At 40.5% G+C, this 21,479-nt stretch overlaps 1 protein-coding gene across 4 annotated transcripts in view; it reads right to left on the bottom strand.

Annotated features, from left to right (window-relative positions):
* Positions 1-4,395: 4,395 nt before the first annotated feature.
* Ptprz1 (protein tyrosine phosphatase receptor type Z1) overlaps positions 4,396-21,479 on the bottom strand; it is a 177,617-nt gene continuing 160,533 nt past the window's right edge. For all 4 annotated transcript variants that reach the window (XM_041675477.1, XM_041675478.1, XM_041675479.1 and 1 more), the window contains 8 exons: positions 20,658-20,804; positions 14,927-15,020; positions 14,513-14,586; positions 13,115-13,243; positions 11,483-11,629; positions 8,512-8,654; positions 7,667-7,802; positions 4,396-5,332 (listed from right to left, as the gene is read on the bottom strand). In XM_041675477.1, coding sequence (XP_041531411.1) covers positions 5,192-5,332; positions 7,667-7,802; positions 8,512-8,654; positions 11,483-11,629; positions 13,115-13,243; positions 14,513-14,586; positions 14,927-15,020; positions 20,658-20,804 — 1,011 coding nt within the window. In that variant the 3' untranslated portion in view covers positions 4,396-5,191. The remainder of the gene's footprint in view (positions 5,333-7,666; positions 7,803-8,511; positions 8,655-11,482; positions 11,630-13,114; positions 13,244-14,512; positions 14,587-14,926; positions 15,021-20,657; positions 20,805-21,479) is intronic.

Raw genomic sequence — 21,479 nt, 5'->3', positions numbered from 1 at the left:
GTCTTCATACTGAATAACCATTTTCTGAAGATAGCCTAAGAGTGTCTTTGTAATTCAGTCTCTTTTTGCACAAGTATGTGTGATATGCATGCAAATTCACAAGTGTGTAGACATGTTGCTGATGCATGTGTGTGCATACAGGGGCCTGAGGTTGATGTTGAATGTCCTCCTCCTCGTAATTTTTTTGCCTTAACAATCTTTCCTAATTTTATTTAGCTAGGTAAATAATAAAATGCAGTAGTGAGTCCCAAACTGTTAGGTAATTAAGAGGCTTTGTCTTTACCTTTAAGTTGCTGCGATAGTAAGATAGCCTTCTAATTTTGTCGATTGGCAATGCATATGAAATGAACAGATCACACATAAGCCCTAGGGCCTAGAAGAGCTTGGTGAGGTGGCATGGATACCGCTGTCAGATTTGAGTGACAGGGATTCTAGGCTGTTGTCTAGGACAATTATTCAGGCATTTGACTCTAGTGAGAGAATTTCATTTCTTCTGACTCATGGTGAGGTTTGCATAGGCTAAAAAACAACACCCTAGAGAAACAGGAAGTCCCAATCAAAAAAGAAAATTACGTCTTGTTGGTTTAGCAGATTGTTTGCAAAAATGATTTATTCTCTTCAGATGGAGAGAGATACTTAAAAAGGGATAGAAGCCGAATGGGGTTGAGCTCATGCACAGAAGAAAGCAGAAGCGATGTTGTAACACACAGGAGGAGAGCAAGACGAAGGGGTGAGAACAGCTACTCCAGCGGCATGTGTCACGGAGACAACCTAAAAATGTTTTAAAAAGATCACTTAGTGGCCAAAGTGCTTCTGTTTTTTATCAGTCCCCACGTACAATGGCTGAAAGCATGAGTCGCTTGTCCGGCTCATTGCTATGCAGTTAGGGCCTGGCTCAATGTGAACAGCTTATTTGTCCCACAAAGTGTTACTTGGGCTCTGTTGGTGGCAACCAGGAGAGACTATTTGGGTGTCTCACTTCATCGACAGTCAGTGCCTCCATCTGGTTATCAGCTGGAAGCTGGACCTTGGATTCTTTCCACTGCTGTGTGGCTCTGAGTCATCCTGGTGGCACTGTTCAAGACAACATCTCAAGGGAATCAGATGCAAGCATTTTGTTTCTCAACCTTGGTAGTTGTAACCTGTCTAGATGACAGGGGTCATCTGTTCCATTGAGTTCCATGAGTTCCATGAGTGTCAAGGGACATGGGACAAAGATGGTCTTTTAAGAAACAATCTGCCACAGGTTGGAGTCCTAAGGACAGTGGCAGAGTGGTGGATTCTGTGAACAGTTCTGGGAACCCCAGGGTTCAGCCTTTCTTCTTGGCTTCAATATTATTTGTTTATTTCCTTGATAGTTCCCTGAGCCTTTTTATGTGTTCTCTTGGACTTCAAACTGGAGTACCACATAGGAAAATTGGGGAAGGTTTCTTATTTAACATTGTCTAAAAACAAACAACACACACATGTTAAAAAACAAACAAACAAATGGGGCTGGAGAGAGGGCTCAATGGTTAAGAGCACTGGCTACTCTTCCAGAGGTCCTGAGTTCAATTCCCAGCAACCACATGGTGGTTCACAACCATCTGTACTGAGATCTGGTGCCCTCTTCTGGCATGTGGGCATACATGGAAGGAATGTTGTATACATAAGAAATAAATAAATAAATATTAAAAAAGCAAAAAAAAAAAAAACAAAACTAGAAATGCATAATTTTAACTTTCTATGTTGCTTAAAAACAATTACATAACAAGGTTAATAATAGCACTTGCTATTTTAGTACCTTAGTTTTAAGATCCTCGACGCCATTAATTTTTTAATACAAAGTAATTAAGTTAGCAAGAAAGATAATAAATTCTTTGCATCAGTCCATCTCTTTGTGGATAATTTGGTACTATTGTAACAACCATGGGACTGAAATAATGTAACAGGAAGCTGAGATGTTGTGAGTGGATTGTATAAAATTGTGGAGGGAGGTATTTAAAATTAGCCTACCTGAAAAGCTTCTCTCTAAGGCCAGTTTGTGCCTTGAGAATTGTTTACAAACTACCATTGGTGATGGGCTAGTTAGAATTTCTTGTTATGGATGTAATCAAACATATCTATTTCATGCTATGTTTTACTTACTCCATCAAATCCCGTTTTCATTTTGAAGACAATTATCTTAAGAGGGAGAAAAAAAAAACTTGTGAATTATAATTTAAGGCCAATAATGTCTCGATTCCTAACACTGGTGTAGTGTTCATTTATTTTCCTCACTATTTAAAGCTGCCCGCTGTAACATTTCAACATTTTACTAAGAAGGGAGATTTGTAATGTATCAGAACATCATACATTCAACATATTGCTATTCCAGGTGAAATATTTTCACCTAGTATCCTTTTATTTTTTGGTTTTTCAAGACAGGGTTTTTCTGTGTAGCTCTGCCTATCCTGGAACTCACTCTATAACCAGGCTGGCCTTGAACTCACAGAGCTCTTCTGTCTCTGCCTCCTGAGTGCTGGGATTAAAGGCCTGGGCCATCACCACCCAGTCCAGTGTCCTCTTAATTAGTACTCTAAACACTTCTGGCTGAGGCAGGAGACTGCTTCAAGTATCAAAGTTGGCTTATTTATGGCTTAGTTTTCCTGCTTCCCAGTTCTGCACAGCTCTTGGATCCTTATGATAACATAGGATACCTGCTTTTCCTATTCTGGAATATGTGGCCTTCTGTTTTCCTGGTTTCCACCCTCTTGACTAGGTGCATCTTTGCTTAAACTGGAGTCTGCAGCAAGTCCAGCAGCTTCTAAAACACAGCTTGTCTATGAAGCAAGAATCCATCATTTCTTGGCACATGGTTCTCTTACTTTCTTGGCAGCAGTCTTCACAGCCAGCTTGAGCTAAAAGAACAAAGCACCAGGCTCTGGGTGTCTGTATACTACACAGTTTTTCTCTTTACAGTTCTAAAAACTGAAAAGTCAGAAAGTCCAAGGCCAAAATGCTGGCAGATTCAAGGTCTGGCAAGAACTTGCTTTTTTCTTTTTTCCCCCCAGTTATGATCTTCTCACTGTGAGAAGTTTCCAGGGATCATTCTCGGGCCCCCTTTGTGTAAGGACACTGTGGTTTGAATGTAAAACGTCCCCCATAGACTTGTGTTTGACCACTTTCTAGTGCTGTTCTGGTAAGTTATGGGACCAATAGGAGGTAGAGCAATCTTGGTAGAAGTGAGTCATGGGCACAGGCTTGAAGTTTTATAGCCAGGACCCCCTTTCTGTTCTCTTTCTGCTTCCTGCCTAAAGATATGATGTGCCCAGAAGCTTCCTGCTCCTGTTCCCTATGTTCCCCCCCCCACCCCCAGGACAGAGCCTTTTCTCTCTGCCAGCCTAGGGGTACAAATCTTAACCCATGGATTTGGGGGAGTCATGCATATCTGTATCATGGAAATTTCATAAGAGAAAAGTAACACCTAATGGTTCTGCTTAAGCAAGCAGGTTCCAATGAATTAATGGTATGTAGTGATGTGGGACTTCCCTTTGTGTGCTGTGATTAGCATTAATGGATAAAGAAACTGCCTTGGCCAGATAGGGCAGAACTTAGGTAGGCGGAGAAGACAGAATTGAATTCTGGGAGGAAGAAAGCAGAGTCAGAGAAAGCCATGGACCCACGACTAAAGATAGACGTGCTGAGACTTTGCTGGTAGGCCACAACCTCGTGGTGACATAGAAATGGGTTAAACTAGTATGTAAGAGTTAGGCAATAAGAAGTTAGAGCTAATGGGCCAAACAGATTTTAATAATTACAGTTTCTGTGTGATTATTTCAGGGCTAAGCTAGCTGGGCGGCCGGGGCCAAACAAGCAGGCCCTCCTGCAACAGTGTTGAACTCAAAATCATAAAAATTTGTGAGTTCCCTGAGTACCACAGGGAGCACAGTTTGGGAACTAGAGTCTTACTGAGGGTTTTTATTGCTGTTAAGAGACACCAGGACCATGGCAATTCTATAAGGTAAAACACTTAATTGGAATGGCTCACTTAGAGTGTCAGAGGTTCAGCCTATTACCATCATGGTGGAGAGGATGGAGACATGTAGGCAGAGAAAGTGCTGGCTACATGTTGGCCAGAAGGCAGTAGGAAGTCAACTGACTGACTGGGCGATATCCTGCACAGGAAACCTCAAAGCCCCTGACAGTGACACACTTCCTCCAATAAGGCCACACCCACCCCAACACAGCCACGCCTCTAATTAGTGCCACTCCCTTTGAGATTATGGGTTCAGTTACATTCAAACTGTGATAGGAACCCCAGGTTGATACTCTGTCTCATTTTTTGGGCTTTGCACTTTTCCTCAGTGGAACCCATGTTCGTAATTTTCTCCCACACATCGGTCAGCACAACATTCCACAAGTGAACACGAGTTAATGGCAATATATTTATTTTTGCAACTTCCTGGATAAAAACCATTCAAGGAACATTTGGTAAGGTGTTATTCCCATAAAAACATCTTTTAAAACAAGTGGTTTTCTATTTCCCACAAGAGTTAAAATGACATGCAGAAACAAGGTTAGTGCCTTGGCTAGCACAGTACAACTTCAGAAGACACGTGGAGTAAGTAAGACCAGAGAATAAACTACATCATTAACCTCAAGTACACCACTAGAAAACTCACACAGTAGTAAAATATAAAAATCTACAATTATAAATATAAATTTGGTCCATGAAGACATCACAGCAGTATTTACATAAGTTATTAGATCACTCCTTCAGGTGAATTCTGCAGTTGTAAAATGTTGGGTGACATCGGGGATGAAGTGGTTGACTTACAATCTACTATATTAAAAGTTACATTTCTCGCAAACCTGATGACTGCTACAAATACAGCTAAAAATTTGACACTTAGAAACAAATGTTTTCCAAGGATGATGATTCCTATCATCTATAAATTGAAATTTTTCTGTTAAAATCAATATGGAAAAAAAATACCATAATTCAATTCTTAGAAACCCTGTAAAATTCAATCGTTTTAGTTTCAACATAATAAGTGAATTACAAGAAGTCTTTCAAAAAGGCACACATTGTTAATGGTGTCAATTTGGCAGCAGAATGAGTTACCATCACGTCACGGGAAGTAAACAGACAACAGAACTGACTCAGGTTTTCTAACTTTAGAAAGATGAGAACAATGCTTAGACTGGGTTGTCCTGTCCCCTTTCGGTGTTAAACTAAAGACTCCAGGCTTTCAGCTATATTTCCATCAGGCAAAGCTGCACCATTACTGTCCAGAGAGGCAGATGGATTCTCTTCCTGCCTTGTGCTGACGAGGCTGAGGACCACTTTGTAGAGAAACTGATACTGTTCCTAGAAAACACAGAGACGGAGATCACAAACAGGAAGCTCCACAGAGACATGAATTTGCAGAAGCCAGGAATGGATTTCAGATGCATTTTGGCAGTGTTCACAGAAGGGTGCAGGGCTATATTAAGGGCTTGTGCTCAGCGGAGGTGCACAATCTACATTTGGTTTTTACCTATTTGGCTACGTCAACATTGTTTTGTAATGAATGAGCAAGTGGACATTGGATTTGGAGGAGAAGCCCATGCACATCAGACAGTCATAAGCACTCAGTTCTTATTCCTTTGTTTTCTGCAGTCAGAAAACAATGCAAATGCAGTTCATCGGTGCTCAGCATTTATAGCCTTTTCAAAAGCAATGTCTTTCTTTCCTTTTTCTGCCTCGTTCTTTCTTAGTCTCATAAACCTGAAACTGGTGTTGAACTCACCATGTAGCTGAGGATGACTTGAGACTCTTGCCCCTGCCTCCCAAGTCATTGGACTATTCATCCAGGTTTTGTGGGGATCAAAACTTGTTCCTTGTGCTTTTTAAGGAAGCATTCTACTAACTGGGTCATACACCCCAACCCTCAAAGATAAGCATCTTACTTTCCTTTAATCACTTTGTAATCACATGTTTCTGTGCATCCAGAGAAAGGGCTCAACAATGACTGTAGTATATCACCAGAGCATAGCACCTTGACTGGACACACCACTCAGCAAATGTTCTTCACAATTTTATCATTCTGCCTGCTTAGATGGTCTGCCCTGAGAAAAGGGGTTTCATGCTACCAGATGATCCTTCGACGAGACCCTTTGTAATCAGCTAAGAAGACGGCAGTGATACCAGGACTTTGAAATCTGCCTGAGACTCTCATGAAGTTTCTCATTACTTTGTCACAATAATAACTTTCAGGTTCTTTCTAAGCTAAACTGTGGAACGGAAGGTAGTGTGTCTCGTTCTTGACTGTCGTGGCTCCTTCTTCTTAAAAGCACCCAGGAATCAGTTATTGGTCAATTTAAGATTCTGGATTTACTAGGGGTCATTCTTGTGGATTCTTGGGTAATGCCTTAGCACCAGGATTCTCCCTAACCCCATAGTGGCTCTCTCTATCAAGATATCTCTTTCATTGCTCTCCCACTACATCCCTCCCCTGCCACCATCTTGTTCCCTCATGTTATCATCCTCCTTCATTGCCCTTCCCTGCCCCCAGTTTACCCAAGAGATTTTATTTAATTCTCCATTCTAGGGACACCCATGTGTCTTTCTTAAAGTCCTCCTTGCTACATAGCTTTTCTGGAGCTGTGGATTGTAGTCTGGTTATTCTTTGTTTTACATCTAATTAGTATCCACTTATGAGTGAGTACATATAGTAGAGAGGGTGCCTGAACTGTCCTTCCCCTGTAATTACATTGGTGAATAGCCAGCCCAACTATCATCATAGAGCTTTCATCCAGTAACTGATGGAACCAGATGCAGAGATCTATAACCAAGCACTAGGTTGAGTTCCGGGAATCCAACTGAAAAGAGGGAGGAGGGAATATATGGGCAAGGGAGGTCAAGATCATGAAGGGGAACTCTACAAAGACAGTGGAGGAGAAACTCTAGACTGACAGGTGTGGAGCCTCCATGGTACACACTAAGCCCTCCATATGTGGGAGAAGTAGTGAAGCTTGGACTATTTGAGGAGCCTCTGGCAATAGTACCAGGATCTATCCCTGGTGCATGAGCTCACTTGATGGAGCCCATTCCCTGTAGTGGGATGCCATACTTAGTCTTAATGCAGGGAGGAGGGGCTTGGTCCTGCCCCAACTTAATGTGACAGACTTTGTTGAGCCATTACCCATTGGGAGGACTGGACTGGAGGTGGGCTGGGGAGAGGGGGAGTAGGAGCGAGAACTGTGGTTGGAATGTAAAAGGAAACTTTAAGTTAATCAATTAAAAAAAAAAACAACAAAAGAAACCCAAAATCAAAACAAAAAAACAAAATACAACAAACAAAAAAGAAACTGGATTTGGCTAGAGAAGAGTTAATAGTTCTAACATTTAAGTCTTTGAGATGTATCTCCTGGGGTTCTGTGAAGGCCCTACTTGAACCCCAGGAATTTAAGAACATAATTTGCTGAAGAAATCGATTTGTGGTTAATTCCACTAAAGATATTACGATTCACAATGAATCCTGTAAAAAGGGATGGTGTGACTTAGATTTTTTTTTAATCTGCCAGTCTTCTACAAGGTGCAGATTTGTAATTTAGCTTGAATGTTACCAACCACTGTGATCTTCCTTATACAGGATAAAAAGGCTTTAGTACCATCTAGGAAGTGATACTTCAAAAATGAAAGGTGATGTTCATCACTTACAATATCAGTGAAGACTCCCGGCCTCATTAAATTGATCATCTTGGCTACTTGATAAACATCCATGGAATTTTCTTTTTCTAGTTGGTGCATAAGTGTTGTCAGAGCACAGAAAGTTCCTGCTGTTACTCCTCCATGCCTTGCAATAAAGAGAAAAGGTAAAGACTCCATTCAGATGCATCAAATGCCTTTGTAACTGAGAGCACAGTCTTGAAATGGCATGTCTTTCCTTCTTTTCATTGTACAAGACTTAAGGTTGAATTGGACAGAGTGCCAAGTGTTCATGGCATTAATAGCAAAGTCCTTTATAGAAACTTTACTGTTTGTGTAAGCATTGTTATTTTTATTCTATTAAAGGGGCAGGTAAAACATGTTTGACTGAAGTTATAATATATATACTATATACCTTATAGAATAGCTATATAACACAATTCTAGCATTTTTCATTGTTACAGAAACAGAAAAAAAATCATTGGATAAAGAGCTCTCTTTCAGAAAAAACAGAAACAAAACCAACAAGAAACATCAAACAATAGTCAATTTTTACTCCTTTCTCAAGAAGTGAATAGCTGAGACATATCCTGGGGTAGCTTCCAGTGCTGAAACCTTATCTCATCTCAACAAATGCCCCCGCTATAAAGCGTAAGAGCAGATTCTGTGTTCATATCTAAGTCTTTAGCCTTTACCAGAAGTTACAAAAAAGGGAAAATGTTCTGTGTGACCTTTGATGATAAACAAATCCACTCTGGTTGAATCAGCACATGCGCACAAAGCACCAGGCTGGTCTGAAGACAAGAGAAGCATGCATATACCCAGAGGTGTACAGCGATTGAGACTGTGAAACTTACTCATCGTGAACAATCATGGGTCCATCCCTGTTAGCAGCTTCGTCTTTGATAATACTTATAAGCTCAAATGTTTTACTAATGGGACCATCCGGGTTTGGCCATTTGGGGCACTGAAAATGCCTTACTTCCAGAACATAATCATCCTACAAGAAGAAAGCACAAATTAGTGTTTTTAAAGGGTGCCGGCTAGTAAAAGTTTATCACGAGTGGAACAACTGGAAAAAAAAATTAGAAACTGAAGCTAGACAATGAAAAGAAATATCATCTCTCATTGTGGAAGGAGAAAATCATTGCAATGGGACAAATGTCTCAAAATCAGTTTTATGCAGTAAATGTAAACTTCCCAGACAACCAAAATACTATTAACAAAGAAAATAAAGTCATGTATTGACTCATCAAATATCAAGAATTATTATAAGCTAAAACGAAGGGATTTCCATGTTAACAGAGGGAGCAATGAGGAGCCCACTGGAAAGAAGTGCTGACGCTAGGAACAAGTCCATAATGCTACATGTGTGGCTGAGCTGGTACTGCTGATTTGTAAGCGCTGGGACATTAGGGCAGTGATAGTGTATGGAAAATATACGTGTACTCTTGACTTGCAAAAAGGAATACAAAAAATAAAGGTAAGATACAAAACATTTAGAAAACAATGCTACATAGGAAAAAGTGTCTTGATTTCAGACATATCTTGTTGTGGTTTTCAGTCTGTTTTTGGTGCAAAGAATAGAACCCAGGGATGCCTGCATGCTACACCTTCATTCTGCCACTGAACTGCATCCTTGATCCCCAACAGGGTTTTTCTTAACAGTGAATGTTAAGTGATAGATTCTTCATAACAAAATGGGTGAGGTAATAAAATCCACATGAATCAGGCTTGTAAACCTTCATTTACAAAATAAATAAATAAATAAATAAATAATTTTTAAATTACATAAAAGAATATTTGCAACATATGTAGCGGGAAAGGGATTAATAGCTAGACTCTAAAAAGACCCCACATAAGTAAATAAGTCAATTGTTAAGGCTCTAATGGAAACTTGGGCAAAATCCCTGACGGCTTACCACTAGAAATTAATTACCAATGCAATGACCAACACAATTTTGGAGAGATATTCACCTTCATTTTCAACAAGAAAAATTCAAACTAATGGAGCAAAAAATGTCATTTCATCCCCAATACAAGCAGTGGGGAGGAGAGTCCAAGTTTCCTGTGGGCTCTAAACGGGAGGGCAATAGGCCCACTTTTCCAACAATCACAACACTGAAAAGTTGAAAGTGCTGATTCTCCATGACCCTAAGGTGGATCCATGAAAAATTTGCATATGTGTAAACACATTTCATTTGGTGAGGTACCACTTGAAATAGCAAAAATCTGAACAAAACAAAATGAAGCAAAAAGACCAAAAAACCAACTTCAAACAAGTAGTGGCCTAAATATAAGATAGAGAAACCATACTGGATATGTTGATAGCAGAAGCAAACAGAATTGACTTATACCCAATTACGTAAAAAAATGTCATCAACGTTATAATGAGGCAAAGTAGCAAATAGTTGAAAAGTATACATAATTTATGTGAAGGTCAAGATATAAAGTTGAAACAACAGAACCTTAAAGAAAACAGAGATAAAAGGAGAAATTACAAAGTAAGTCAAAAGAATTCAGGAAGAGGTTACTGTATCTGAAGGGAGGACAGCATGAATGAGTAGGAACGTGAAGGATCTTCAAGGTCAAGATTAGGTTCCTTTACTGAACTCAGTAGCCAGAGAATCATTTACTGCATCACTGTACTATATTATATATACTATGTTAAAAATAGTTTTTATAAAAAATAAATAACAGACACCCAGATTTTGACTTTCATTATTTAACAAACTTTCTGGATGTTGAAGTGAGTCTGGTCCATACAGCATCATCTTTTACCTCTTTACCAGCCTCAAATGCTATGACTTTTAAGAGACAGTAGCTATAAATGAACTGGATGGAAATGCCTACTTTATCTTGCCTTCCCAACCGTTGCTTTAGAACTACCTATTATTTCTGGACTGGTTTTCTAGAGATTAGGGCACTAACGACATTTGATTTACATACTTGAGATGCATTGAACTGGAGTTAGTCATAAATGCTTATTATTTAGTGTGTTTTCTGTAAAATATTAGGGAAAGGCTGTATTTCCTAAGGCTGAGCTAGGCAATGAGAGGGATAGGATAATCAGTAGAACAAGACAACGGATCTGTAATGAATATTTTCTTGAAATAAGCCTTCTTACTAATGACAGAGACCTATGGGAGGAAAGCATGACACCATGCTGATTTTAAAACAAAAGATGTGGAATTAGGCTCTGCAGTTAAGAGCACTAGCAGCTCTTCAGAGGACAATTCCCAGCACCAATGTGATGGCACCTGCAGCTCCCATTCTAGGGGATCTGATGTTCTTTTGGCTTCCATGGGAACTGCATGCATGTGGTGTACAGACAAAAAAGCAGATAAGACATCCATTTACAGAAAATAAAAATTAATCTCAAAGTAAAGTGAATTAAAATTAAATTTTTTAAAAAATATTTTTAACTTAAGTTCTCACGGCAACCAATCTGGAGTAAAAGAGAAATCTTTGCTTTTCTGACAACACAGAGTTAAGGATTGTCTAGTTTAGCTAAGATTAATAGCTTGATGATTCTGTCTGATTTTGGAAGTAAAAATTGTAAGTAAAGGAATATTGGTTAGTTCTGAAATTTTGAGCATTTGTAAGAAATCGGACTCTTTTCCACTTCTTAAAAAAGACAAGATTTTCTGAGTGATTGGAAGCATGGGAGAGGCTAGAAGGGAAGCAGGAGGAAGGGAGGGAAGCTGAGAAAAATAAACAGTTCAATAAAACAATTAAAAAAAGAATTATAAAAAAAGAAAGATTCCCAAGTTAGCACATCTCACACAAGAGCAGGGCATGTGTTCATCCCTTAACATGTCTCCATACCTGTGTCGCTTCTAAGATGAAGTCTTGAACTATCAGTTTTTCCTCATTCGACAGACATTTGTGTTCTTCAGACATAAGAGTGACTTTGAAGCTTTCACAGTTGATGGGCTCGTCTTTATTTGGCCAGTAAACAAATTCATCTTCTGCCTGAAGGAGACCAAGGAAGGGCGTAGACTTTCAGACTGGCTCATTGGTCTGATTGTGAAATAAGATCCTTAGTTGGCGTACTAATTTCAAATCAAAATTTTCTTTAAATAACAAAATTTACCATTAAAATGTTCTTGATATCTTAATGCACCTTAGATTTGTGTGTAAAATAAAACCTCACACCACCCAAACTATTGCCATGGCAGTTTGTGCTCTTGACTCAACAGTAGTAGCATTACTGAGCCTGTTACTTCTTTTTTTTTAAATATTTATTTATTTATTTATTTATTTATTATGTATACAATATTCTGTCTGCAGGCCAGAAGAGGGCACAGATGGTTGTGAGCCACCATGTGGTTGCTGGGATTTGAACTCAGGACCTTTGGAAGAACAAGCAATGCTCTTAACCGCTGAGCCATCTCTCCAGCCCTGAGCCTGTTGCTTCTATAACTGACAACTGAGTAGGGCTAGCAAAGCAAGAGTTCATCAGTTTCTAGCATGATTTGGAATCTCTGTGACTTTAGATACACGAACTGAGTATGAGGGTTCATTAGGGATATATGCAAAGCCAGAGTCAAACATTAATGTTGACTAAGCCTTTAGGTTTTACAAACACTGAGAAAAGAGTGGATTTCCACTGATATTCTGATTTTGAAGAGGCTCTTTCTTTACAAGTTTATATTGTTTAAAAAACGAAGCTTTCTAGTATGGAGAGGAGAGGAGCTCATGGGGCACCATTCTAGCTGAGGAGCTGAGGTGAGAGCAGCTTGCAGAGGAGGATTTATTCTTCTTTGGGGCTATGGCACTTGTAGGGTGCCCATCTTCCAGTGGGCAGTGATGTATCCATGCATATACGGTCAACAATAATTGTAGTGAAATCTTTAAAAAGGATAAACCAAACACTTCATGTTGGGAGAGGTGTGTGTTGGGAAAATCCAGGAGTTGGGGGTGAACCTATTTCACTTTATGCATGTATGAAATTCTCAAAGAACAAATTTGAAAGTTTCCTAAATCTCCCTCTTCTTCATAAAAAGACTCACACTACCGAGTCAACATGGAACAGCCTTGGTTGATATTATTAGGAGAATGTAACTACTTCTTCAACTATGCCTTCATGGGATTGTAAACAAAGTAATAAAATAAAAAAACAGAGACTTAAATGGGATTTTCAACACAATGTTATGTATTTTATCTTAAAAATGCCAATAGAAGAGTAAAGTCTTGGGTCATTTGTGGTTGCGCTCCTGATGTGCTTACGTAGCGTCATAAATGCATCTTTAGCAATTTTAATCTTTCATTTAGATCTCTCATTCATTACTTCGATCCAGTGGGACTATATAACTAATCCAGCCCAGCAAAGCACGACTCCAGGGAGATTAGTCCATTAGGTAGAAATAAGATTACCTTTTCGGTGTGTGCACGATAGGCTTCTGGCTATTGCAATATTATGTTATCCTTGTAAGAAATGAAACAAAAGTGACCTACCATGTTTTGACCATCTGGAATCATCACCACCAGCTGGGCATTATGATCCCATATCATCCTCCAGAAGTCCTTAATGGTGTGCAGAAGGGGATGCTGGGTGATGATAAATTCATTGCTCTGGTAATAACCCTACAAAACCAAAGACAAGATAAAAGAACCCTGATAGGACTTGGCAGAGAAACATGTTTTGTGTTAAAGTAGTGAATTTAATTGTAGATATAGTATTGAAATAATACTGAATTACAACTAGCATTTGCTGGGTACTGTCTATTCGCTAGGTATAGTTCCTTCCTATTAAAGAATCAATGAGACAGAGATAGAAACCATAACTTTCATTTTAATGGTGACCAAACTGGGGTAAAATTAAGTGTTGTGGGCAACTTTATCTTAAGAAATGCTATGACCACTAGGAGTAGAAGTACCAAAATGGCTTGTGCACATGCGTCTTGCACTAGGTAGAGTGGAAATCCATGACAGAGTTTACAATCCTTATTGTCCACAAGCTCGTAGAGTGGAAATCCATGACAGAGTTTACAATCCTTATTGTCCACAAGCTCCTGGCATCAGAATACTAAATCTCACACCTCTTCACCATAGGTCACCTTCCATGTCCTGGCCTCATGGCTGCCTCCCCTATGAGAGGGATCAGGAAGGCTCCTTTCTGGTTATATTTATGAAGCCTGAAAAGTGGGGTAACAGGATCAAATGGTTTCCATGCTGTGTACTGTGTGGTCTTTCACTTCTCCCACGGACTCATCTGAAGTGGGGTGTGTTCGACAGCAGTATCTGCACATCACCTTGTTCCCCACATGCATATTCTTTAGTCATGTCTTTGCTGGACAACCAGAACAATGGCTTGGGCATTAAGATTAAGACTCTCATTTGAAACCAAGCTGTGTGACTGACCATCCTGCGATGTTAATAAAGGATCATGAAATCATCAAAGCACCCAGCCACTCAGCAGACAACCTCCTTGGAGAAGGTCGTTAGAAACCTAATAGCTCAAGTGAATCCAGTATACAGGGAAGAGCTATGTTAAAAACCTGGGGTGCTAACTATAGTGAATTTGAGCTTCCTGTGTCCTGCGGATGTGTCCTGTCTCTGCCACAGATGGGTGCAGAGGAATGGAAACATATGATTTATATTTGTCCATTAGCTCTGAAGGGTGAATTTGAGACCCTGTGCTAACTTATTAATTTTGCTTGAGATTTCTTCAGTACCAGCACACATGAAAACCTCAAGGTGTGCTGGTATTCCTCTGGTCGCTAATAACTGTGTGCCAAAATTATTATATGGGACTGATGTCCTAGAGGTGCTGTTGGGAGCCAGCCTGCTCTGCTGGTAATTCTGGTAACACGCAGGCTGTTGGTGAGCTCTCCCAGGATGTCTTTGACTTACCATGATATAGGATGCATTGATGTAGTCTGTGCCTTCCCCACTCAGCGACGAAATGCCCACCCTCGATCTCTCCACTGGAACACAGAACATTCCAAGTAAACAAACATGCTTGCTGTGATTAGCCACTTTCCCCCAACAACTCCCAAATGTTAACCAAAGTTACACTTCTCAACGAGAGCCTTTGACGGTTAAACTAATCGGCTAACGAATTGTTAAAGTCAAGTTTTGCATTCTGGGATAAGGCTCCAAGGACTTGAATCCTTTTAAATGATCACATGCTGGGTATAATTAGAATAATGTGACAACAGACATAACATTATGATTGGTATACATGTCTCTTACAGACAGACGCGTGGGCCTTTTGTTATGGAAATAAAAACCCGAGTGGATGTCTCAGGATTCCATGTGACATACCAGGGATGATGGACGATGCTCTGTTCTTCTCCCTGTTGCACTGTTTCAGGGCTGCCGAGTAATCGCTCTGAAGAATATTGGACTGGCTCAGAAGCTGACACGGGAGACAAGGAAGAGTGCAGGTCATTTCACACACGGCCACAGATGCCCGAAGCACACCGACAACCCCTCAACAAAAGAAGGACACTGCAAACATGGCCGACGTGTTTCCTATGGCTTGATTTAAGCCCCTTTCTAGTCACGTCCAGAAGCATCTAGGCTGTATTTCAAGACCTTTGATTATGAGAGAGACCTCCTGATGGCTTCCTTTGTGGCCCTGTGCCCTCCATTTCCACTAATTACTTTCACTGGTGTTAAATCGTTATTTAATTTCTGGAAGGAATCCTGCAAACTACTTCATCAGGATGCTAAAGTGTATACTGTTGGTTTTCGGTGACTGAAACCTTAAATACCATTCTATTGACACTGCCCTATAAATGTCGTATACACACACCTTCTTGGTACCAAATAATTATGTGTTTCATAAAGTAGATCGGCTGATTTTCCACCTAGATTTTTTTCCCCACCAGTATTTGGAAATTTTTGTTTCTTAAAAATCTGGCAAAGCCTTATTTCCTACCCCCACCTTTATAGTATGTTTTCATTTAAAGGTTAGAAAATATTTCTAGGGACCTAGAGAGATGGCTCAGTGGCAAAGAGCACTGGATGCTCTTCCAGAGGACCACAGTTCAATTCCCAGCACCCACATGACAGCTTAAAAGTTTCTGTAACTCCAAGACGTGACACTCTCACACAGACATACATGCAGACACAATGTCAATATGCATAAAAATAGATATATTATTTTAAAAAGGGAAAAATATTTCTAAAGTATTAATCATGTTCTATCACCCCCTTCCATTTTTGAAAATAGGGTCTCACTCTGTAGCCCAGGCTGATGTTGAATCTGTGGCAACCCTTATGCCTCAGCATCTTGAATGCTGGGATTCCAGGTGTGGGCCATTGTACCCAGCATGTACCTACTTAGCTTGTGAATATTTTCCTCTTTCTGCATCAAGTGCAGACTGGTACCTGTTCCTTGTGTTTTCTCTTGGCTGCCAGCCTGGGGGGCTGTCCATTCCTTTCCAAGCACATCTGTTATGTAAACCACTGAGTTCTTTCTACTTCATAACCCAGCCCTTCCCCTGTGTTCTCAATCCTACCTCTGCACTTACTAAGGATCTTTGCAAATTCCAATTTTCTTCCTTCACCTAGTTAAAAGATGCTCATACATCTCTTCTTAAAGCATAATCAAAATAAAGAATAAATAACATAAAGTCTGTCCTACTCGCTAAGCTTGTATTTCCTAGTAACTATCATCTTTATTATTCCTTTCAGAGTCAAGTTTTAAAAAGGTAATATTTTTATTCATGTATATATATATATATGTGTGTGTGTGTGTGTGTGTGTGTGTGTGTGTGTGTGTGCACAGTTCTCTGTGAGCATGCCAAATGTGTTCAGGAGTCCATAAAAAAAAAACAGAAAATGATATTGTATTTGTTGGAGCTGTAGTTGTATTAGTTGACAGCCACCTGATGTGGGTGCTACGACCCGAACTTAGGTACTCTGGAAGAGTAGCGATCAATCTTAACTGCTGAGACATCTCTACGGACTTCAGAAAACCACTTTTTAAAAAGAGCTATGTGACTGTTCTCTATGCTTCCTCAAATACAGTTGGTTTATAAAGCTGATTTTTTTTTTCTGATTTTAAGAACTCTGATTTTAATGAAAAGTCAGGCAGGCATTAAGGTTGATAAAGAAAGCCTGTTCTAAGTGCTATCACTACAGTGGCAGATAGTGAGGTGCTCACACAGGAGAGACAACTTTTTAGCTTGACGTTAAAGGGTACCACAAGATACTCCCAACTGTGAGAGGAACAGATTTCTCCCGAAGATCTCTGTGAACTATCAGCCATTTCTATCAGGGGACTGATGCGGTCAGATATAGTTAGAAGCTCATTCTGCTGGCACTTGTGAGTCAGGCTGGCAGCAAGGATGATGACCTAGTCAGCTGTCACAGTAACAAATCTAGGCAGACCCAGTAGGGACTTGAATTAAATCCACAACCGGAGGGACAGAAAACAGTCAAGAGATGTTTGACAGGACGTAAGCTCCATTAGATTCAGGAGATGACAATGTTAAAGATGTCATTGAGCCTTAGTTGGAATTAGAGGTGATAAAGCTGATTTTTTAAAAGCTTGGTGCACAAAGAGACAGGCATTACCAGATCCTTTTCATACACATATGTCAATATATTTTGTTCTATTTGTCCCTCCTCTAATGCCTTATCCTTCTTCTCGCCTGCTTCTTGCAGTGTTCTCTCCATTTGGTTTGTAACTCTGTTATCTGGTTTCAACGCCCCACTTCTGTGACACAGCTCCTGCAAAAGGTCAGCCCCATTGCCTTCTGCCCAGGAATTCCTTTGTTATCAGCATTTGCCGCCTCTTCATTTTTCTTTCTGCTTGAAATCTTACTTTCTTTGGATTCTTTTATCTGTCACTATTTCTTATTCTCTCCTGATTTCCACTTACTCCTCTTAACTCCTTTGATTCCTGCTTTTTATTTTTATTTATTTATTTATTTTTTGGTTTTTCGAAGTACTGGGGTTTGAGCCCAGAGCATGGTGCATGCTAGGTAAGAGCTCTCCCACTGAGCTGTGTCTCTCTCTATACCTTCTCGCAAACCTTCATAAACACCTCATTTTTAGTACTCATCTTACCCAGATCCAAGACTTCAAATAAGCATCTCCAAGTTGGTCCAGGCTTTATCTCTTACCATTTAAATTCAGTATTAAGTTACGTACTACACACCTTAACTGAAGCATGTTCTGCTATTGTTTGGTTATGGTTTGAATGTGCTCCTCAAGGCTTCATGTGTTCAAATTTAATCCCTGCTGTGAGGTATTGAGAGTGTGAAAACTGAGGTCAGCTGTGGTGTATAGAGGTGGAGATTTGGGGAGGTGACTAGGATTACATTAAGTCTTTAGGTTAGAGGTCCCATGAATGAATCCTAGTAGCTTTATATTTTATAAGAGGTGGAGAGTTTTACACACACACACACACACACACACACACACACACACACACAGATGCACGCATGCACATGCTTATCATGTTGCCAGGTGATGTTCTGAGAAACTCGAGACTTTGCCATTTGGGAAAAAAGCCATCACCGGATGTGAGTCCTTGTCCCACGTGTCCATAGAATCAACACCCAAGGAAACATTTTTTTCTAGAGCCCTGTACCTCAGTCATTTGATTTAACGAGAACGATTTTGCTAATGTGCCTCTAGTAATTCAAAGTTACATAGACATACAAGTGATCTGAGCATCTTGTCCTCCACCACATCCTGTGTTTGCGTGCCTTCTCTCTTGTATTCTCAGTCACAGAGACCATCGCTCCCTCCCACTTAACAGAGTATGAGCTATTATAGTTGACTTTTCTCCTTTGCAAATGTTTGATTTGTAGGATAAGTCAAACGAGTCCTCTTCTGGATGCAGACAGTTAGTCCCTACGTTGCACCCTCATCGGTGCACCTACAGAATCTTTCCTTCCACAGTGGGACGTCCCAGAGTTCTGGGTTTGTCTACTTTCTTATCTTTCTCTCTCGTTAGCATGCAAGCACCATGAGAGTGAGAGCTGAATGTGCTCTGTTAATTTTTAAAGATGTATTTTAATTTAAATTATGTGTGCATGTGTATGTGTGTGGTTACATGTATATGTGAGTTCAGGTATCTGAGGAGTCCAGAAGAAGATTCTGGATTCCCTAAAGCTGAAGTCACAGGCTGTTTATGAGCTACCCATGGTGGGTGCTTTGAATAAATGTGGGTCCTTAGCTAGAGCAGATCAGATCTCCCAACTGCTGAGCCTTCTCTCCAGCTGCTCCTTTACTATGTGAGTGTGTGAATATCTGTGTGTGAGCGTGCGTGTGTATATGTGTGTGTGTTTATGTAGAGGCTGGAGGTTGATACCACATATCTTTGTCAGAAGTTCATGTTTTCTTATGTGATCTCTAACTGAACCTGGACCTCAATGATTCACTTAGACTGATGAGACAGCGAGCCTAGAGATGCACAGGGACCTGCTTCCACAGGCTGGATTAAAGGCCCCGCACCACTTATGTGAAGCTTTTCCTATGGGGTTGGGAATGCAAATACACACTCTCATGTTCATGCAGCAAGCACTTTACCAATTGAACCATCGCCTCAGCCCACAAGTTCATAGTTCAGTACTAACCCCTGAAGCCTGCCATCTAATAGGTATCTGGTAAGTATTTATAGAATAGACATGTAATTTGTTTTAAAGAAAATTCTCTTTATATGAACTTGAATGAATACTGTTTTAAATAAGACAGTGCACCTTACACCTGCGTTTCCATGCTGATATTGTGAACAGGAACAAAAGAGCCAAATCTCTGTTTTGAAGAACGTTTAAGTTTTATTTCTATTTCAACCCTGACTAATTCATCTTAAGTCATATCAATTCTCTTATGTGGCTGTGCACTGGGTTAATCATATTTAAGTGAGATTATATTGACAATATAATATATATTTTATATTGATATAAAGGTGATATAACTTTAAAATTAGGAAGTGAGATTTCCTTCTATCTCTGTAAAGGTTATGCTTGCCAGCTAATTTTCTTGATTTATGTTTCTTTATTATTTCTAAAAACCAGACTGTATACTTTCTCCAATCCATCCCTTTGAAACCCACATAGGCCTACTGAGAGAGACACGGCATCTTTCTGAAAACAAAATCTGGGGTCAGCAGTCACCCCAATCTTTCTCTTCCTTTCCCAGAGCACAAAAAGGGAAGCTCCAAGTAGGTAGGAGTAGGGGGCTGACAGTTAGCACACCATGTTGTGGGCTAGGCAAAGAACAAGAAGAAAAGATCTCAATCTAAAACTTCTGAGCCTTTCCTAGGGTCTTCTCAATTCTCCCCAGATAGTTTCTCCTTAGAAAGTAACCCTGTTTCTCCTGAAACCTTGAGAAGCTTAAGGATAGCGTGGGTTGTGTGAAGGGAAAGTACAGCTCTCATTCCTAGTCTGAGCCTGTACCTTCTCTGGTACAAGATGCAGGTCGGCTAGCACGCACTTTCTGAAATCTTTGCAAAGCTATTTCCGAAAGTCGGAGCACTAGCATTTTGGAAATTCGGGAACAAACAAAGCATGTCTCCCTCCCTCACTGGTTTTTCTTCTGCGAGACTGGTGAGTGGGAGAAACTGGGGTTGAGGCAGCTATTCTGCGTAGGTGACCTGTTCTAGCCCAAGGGTTTCAAGTGAGACACAGGTTGTCTCCAAGAGTAGCAGGAACAGCCTGAGCCACTGCTCTTGTGCTGAAGTGGTCTGGTTCTTTTGAAAGCAAAAAGAGTACTTCTCCAGTTTGTATTCTGAGTCCTGTCTGTTCATTCTATAATTCTGCGTCCTTCTTTCCTGGGTCACATCTGCATTTATCAAAGTTAGCCCATGGTTTCTGACAACTTTTCCTCTTGTTACTAGAATTAAGCGTCTCTTTAAAATCTATCTCCTGGCCCTGTAACCTTTTGTAAGGAACAAGGGTGATTCAAATGCAAAGCCATTATTCCAGCAACACTTCCAACTCCTCCACATGGGCCTTGTCTAGTCAAATAAGGAGCTACAGGGACATTCAGTTCTGTAGTGACAGCAGAGAGGCATTGAAGCAAGCAAACTCACCTGGAACTGTTTTTCTAATTTTGTCTTCCCTGTTGGTCCAGGTATGAGGAGTGTATTAACATAGGAATGAATGTGGCTGTCCGGCACCTCTGTTTCTTTGCTGAGTATGGCCTCAACCAGTGTGTCATGAATGAAGACATACTGCTCCTGAGAAAACAATGGTGACAGGAAGACTGCTTTAGATTTTCTGACGGATACCTAGGTATAAATGCAGAAACTTGCCTTGACAGAATGCTAGCGTTCAACAAAATGGCCATGAGAGGTCTTGCCGAAGATTGCTCATGGCTAGAAAGCAGACCGGAGAGGGGGTCCAGAGAGAAACAACCTCCCTCTCTGTTTGTCCCACGTCGATCTTGGTGGACACAAAAACAGAAAACTCGCAAGGGTAAAGCAAAGTCCTCTGCCCTCCTGCAGTCTCAAACCTCACCAGAAGCTCTGGGGCCAAGGGAGTGCTTCTCACGGGAAATACTTTGCTCTCCTGGTAGCCTGTTACATACGAGCAAAGTAGGTTCCTGGTTAGGTATGTGTCTTTGCTACACAAATCCAGACATTCCTGGGAGGAGGACCGCTCAATCAAGGAATTGTTTCCCTGAGATTCGCCTGTGGGTGTGTCTATGGGGGTATTTTCTTGATTGTGAAGAGATGTAAGCGGGTCCACCCTACGGCACTGTGGGTGATGCCATCCCAAGGCAGGTAGGTGTTGGCTGTATAAAAAAACGGTAGCTATAGAAGTCAGGGGAATTGAGAGTCGGCAATCTTCCAGAATCTCTACTTCAGTTCCTTCCCTGTCTTTCATGGCTGGTGGACTGAAACCTGTAAGCC

The sequence above is a fragment of the Microtus oregoni genome, unplaced genomic scaffold (assembly GCF_018167655.1).
Source record: "Microtus oregoni isolate MIOR12 unplaced genomic scaffold, Mior012 000026F_ref0000081, whole genome shotgun sequence".
Taxonomy (NCBI): domain Eukaryota; kingdom Metazoa; phylum Chordata; class Mammalia; order Rodentia; family Cricetidae; genus Microtus; species Microtus oregoni.
This window is presented reverse-complemented; position numbering and strand designations above follow the sequence as displayed.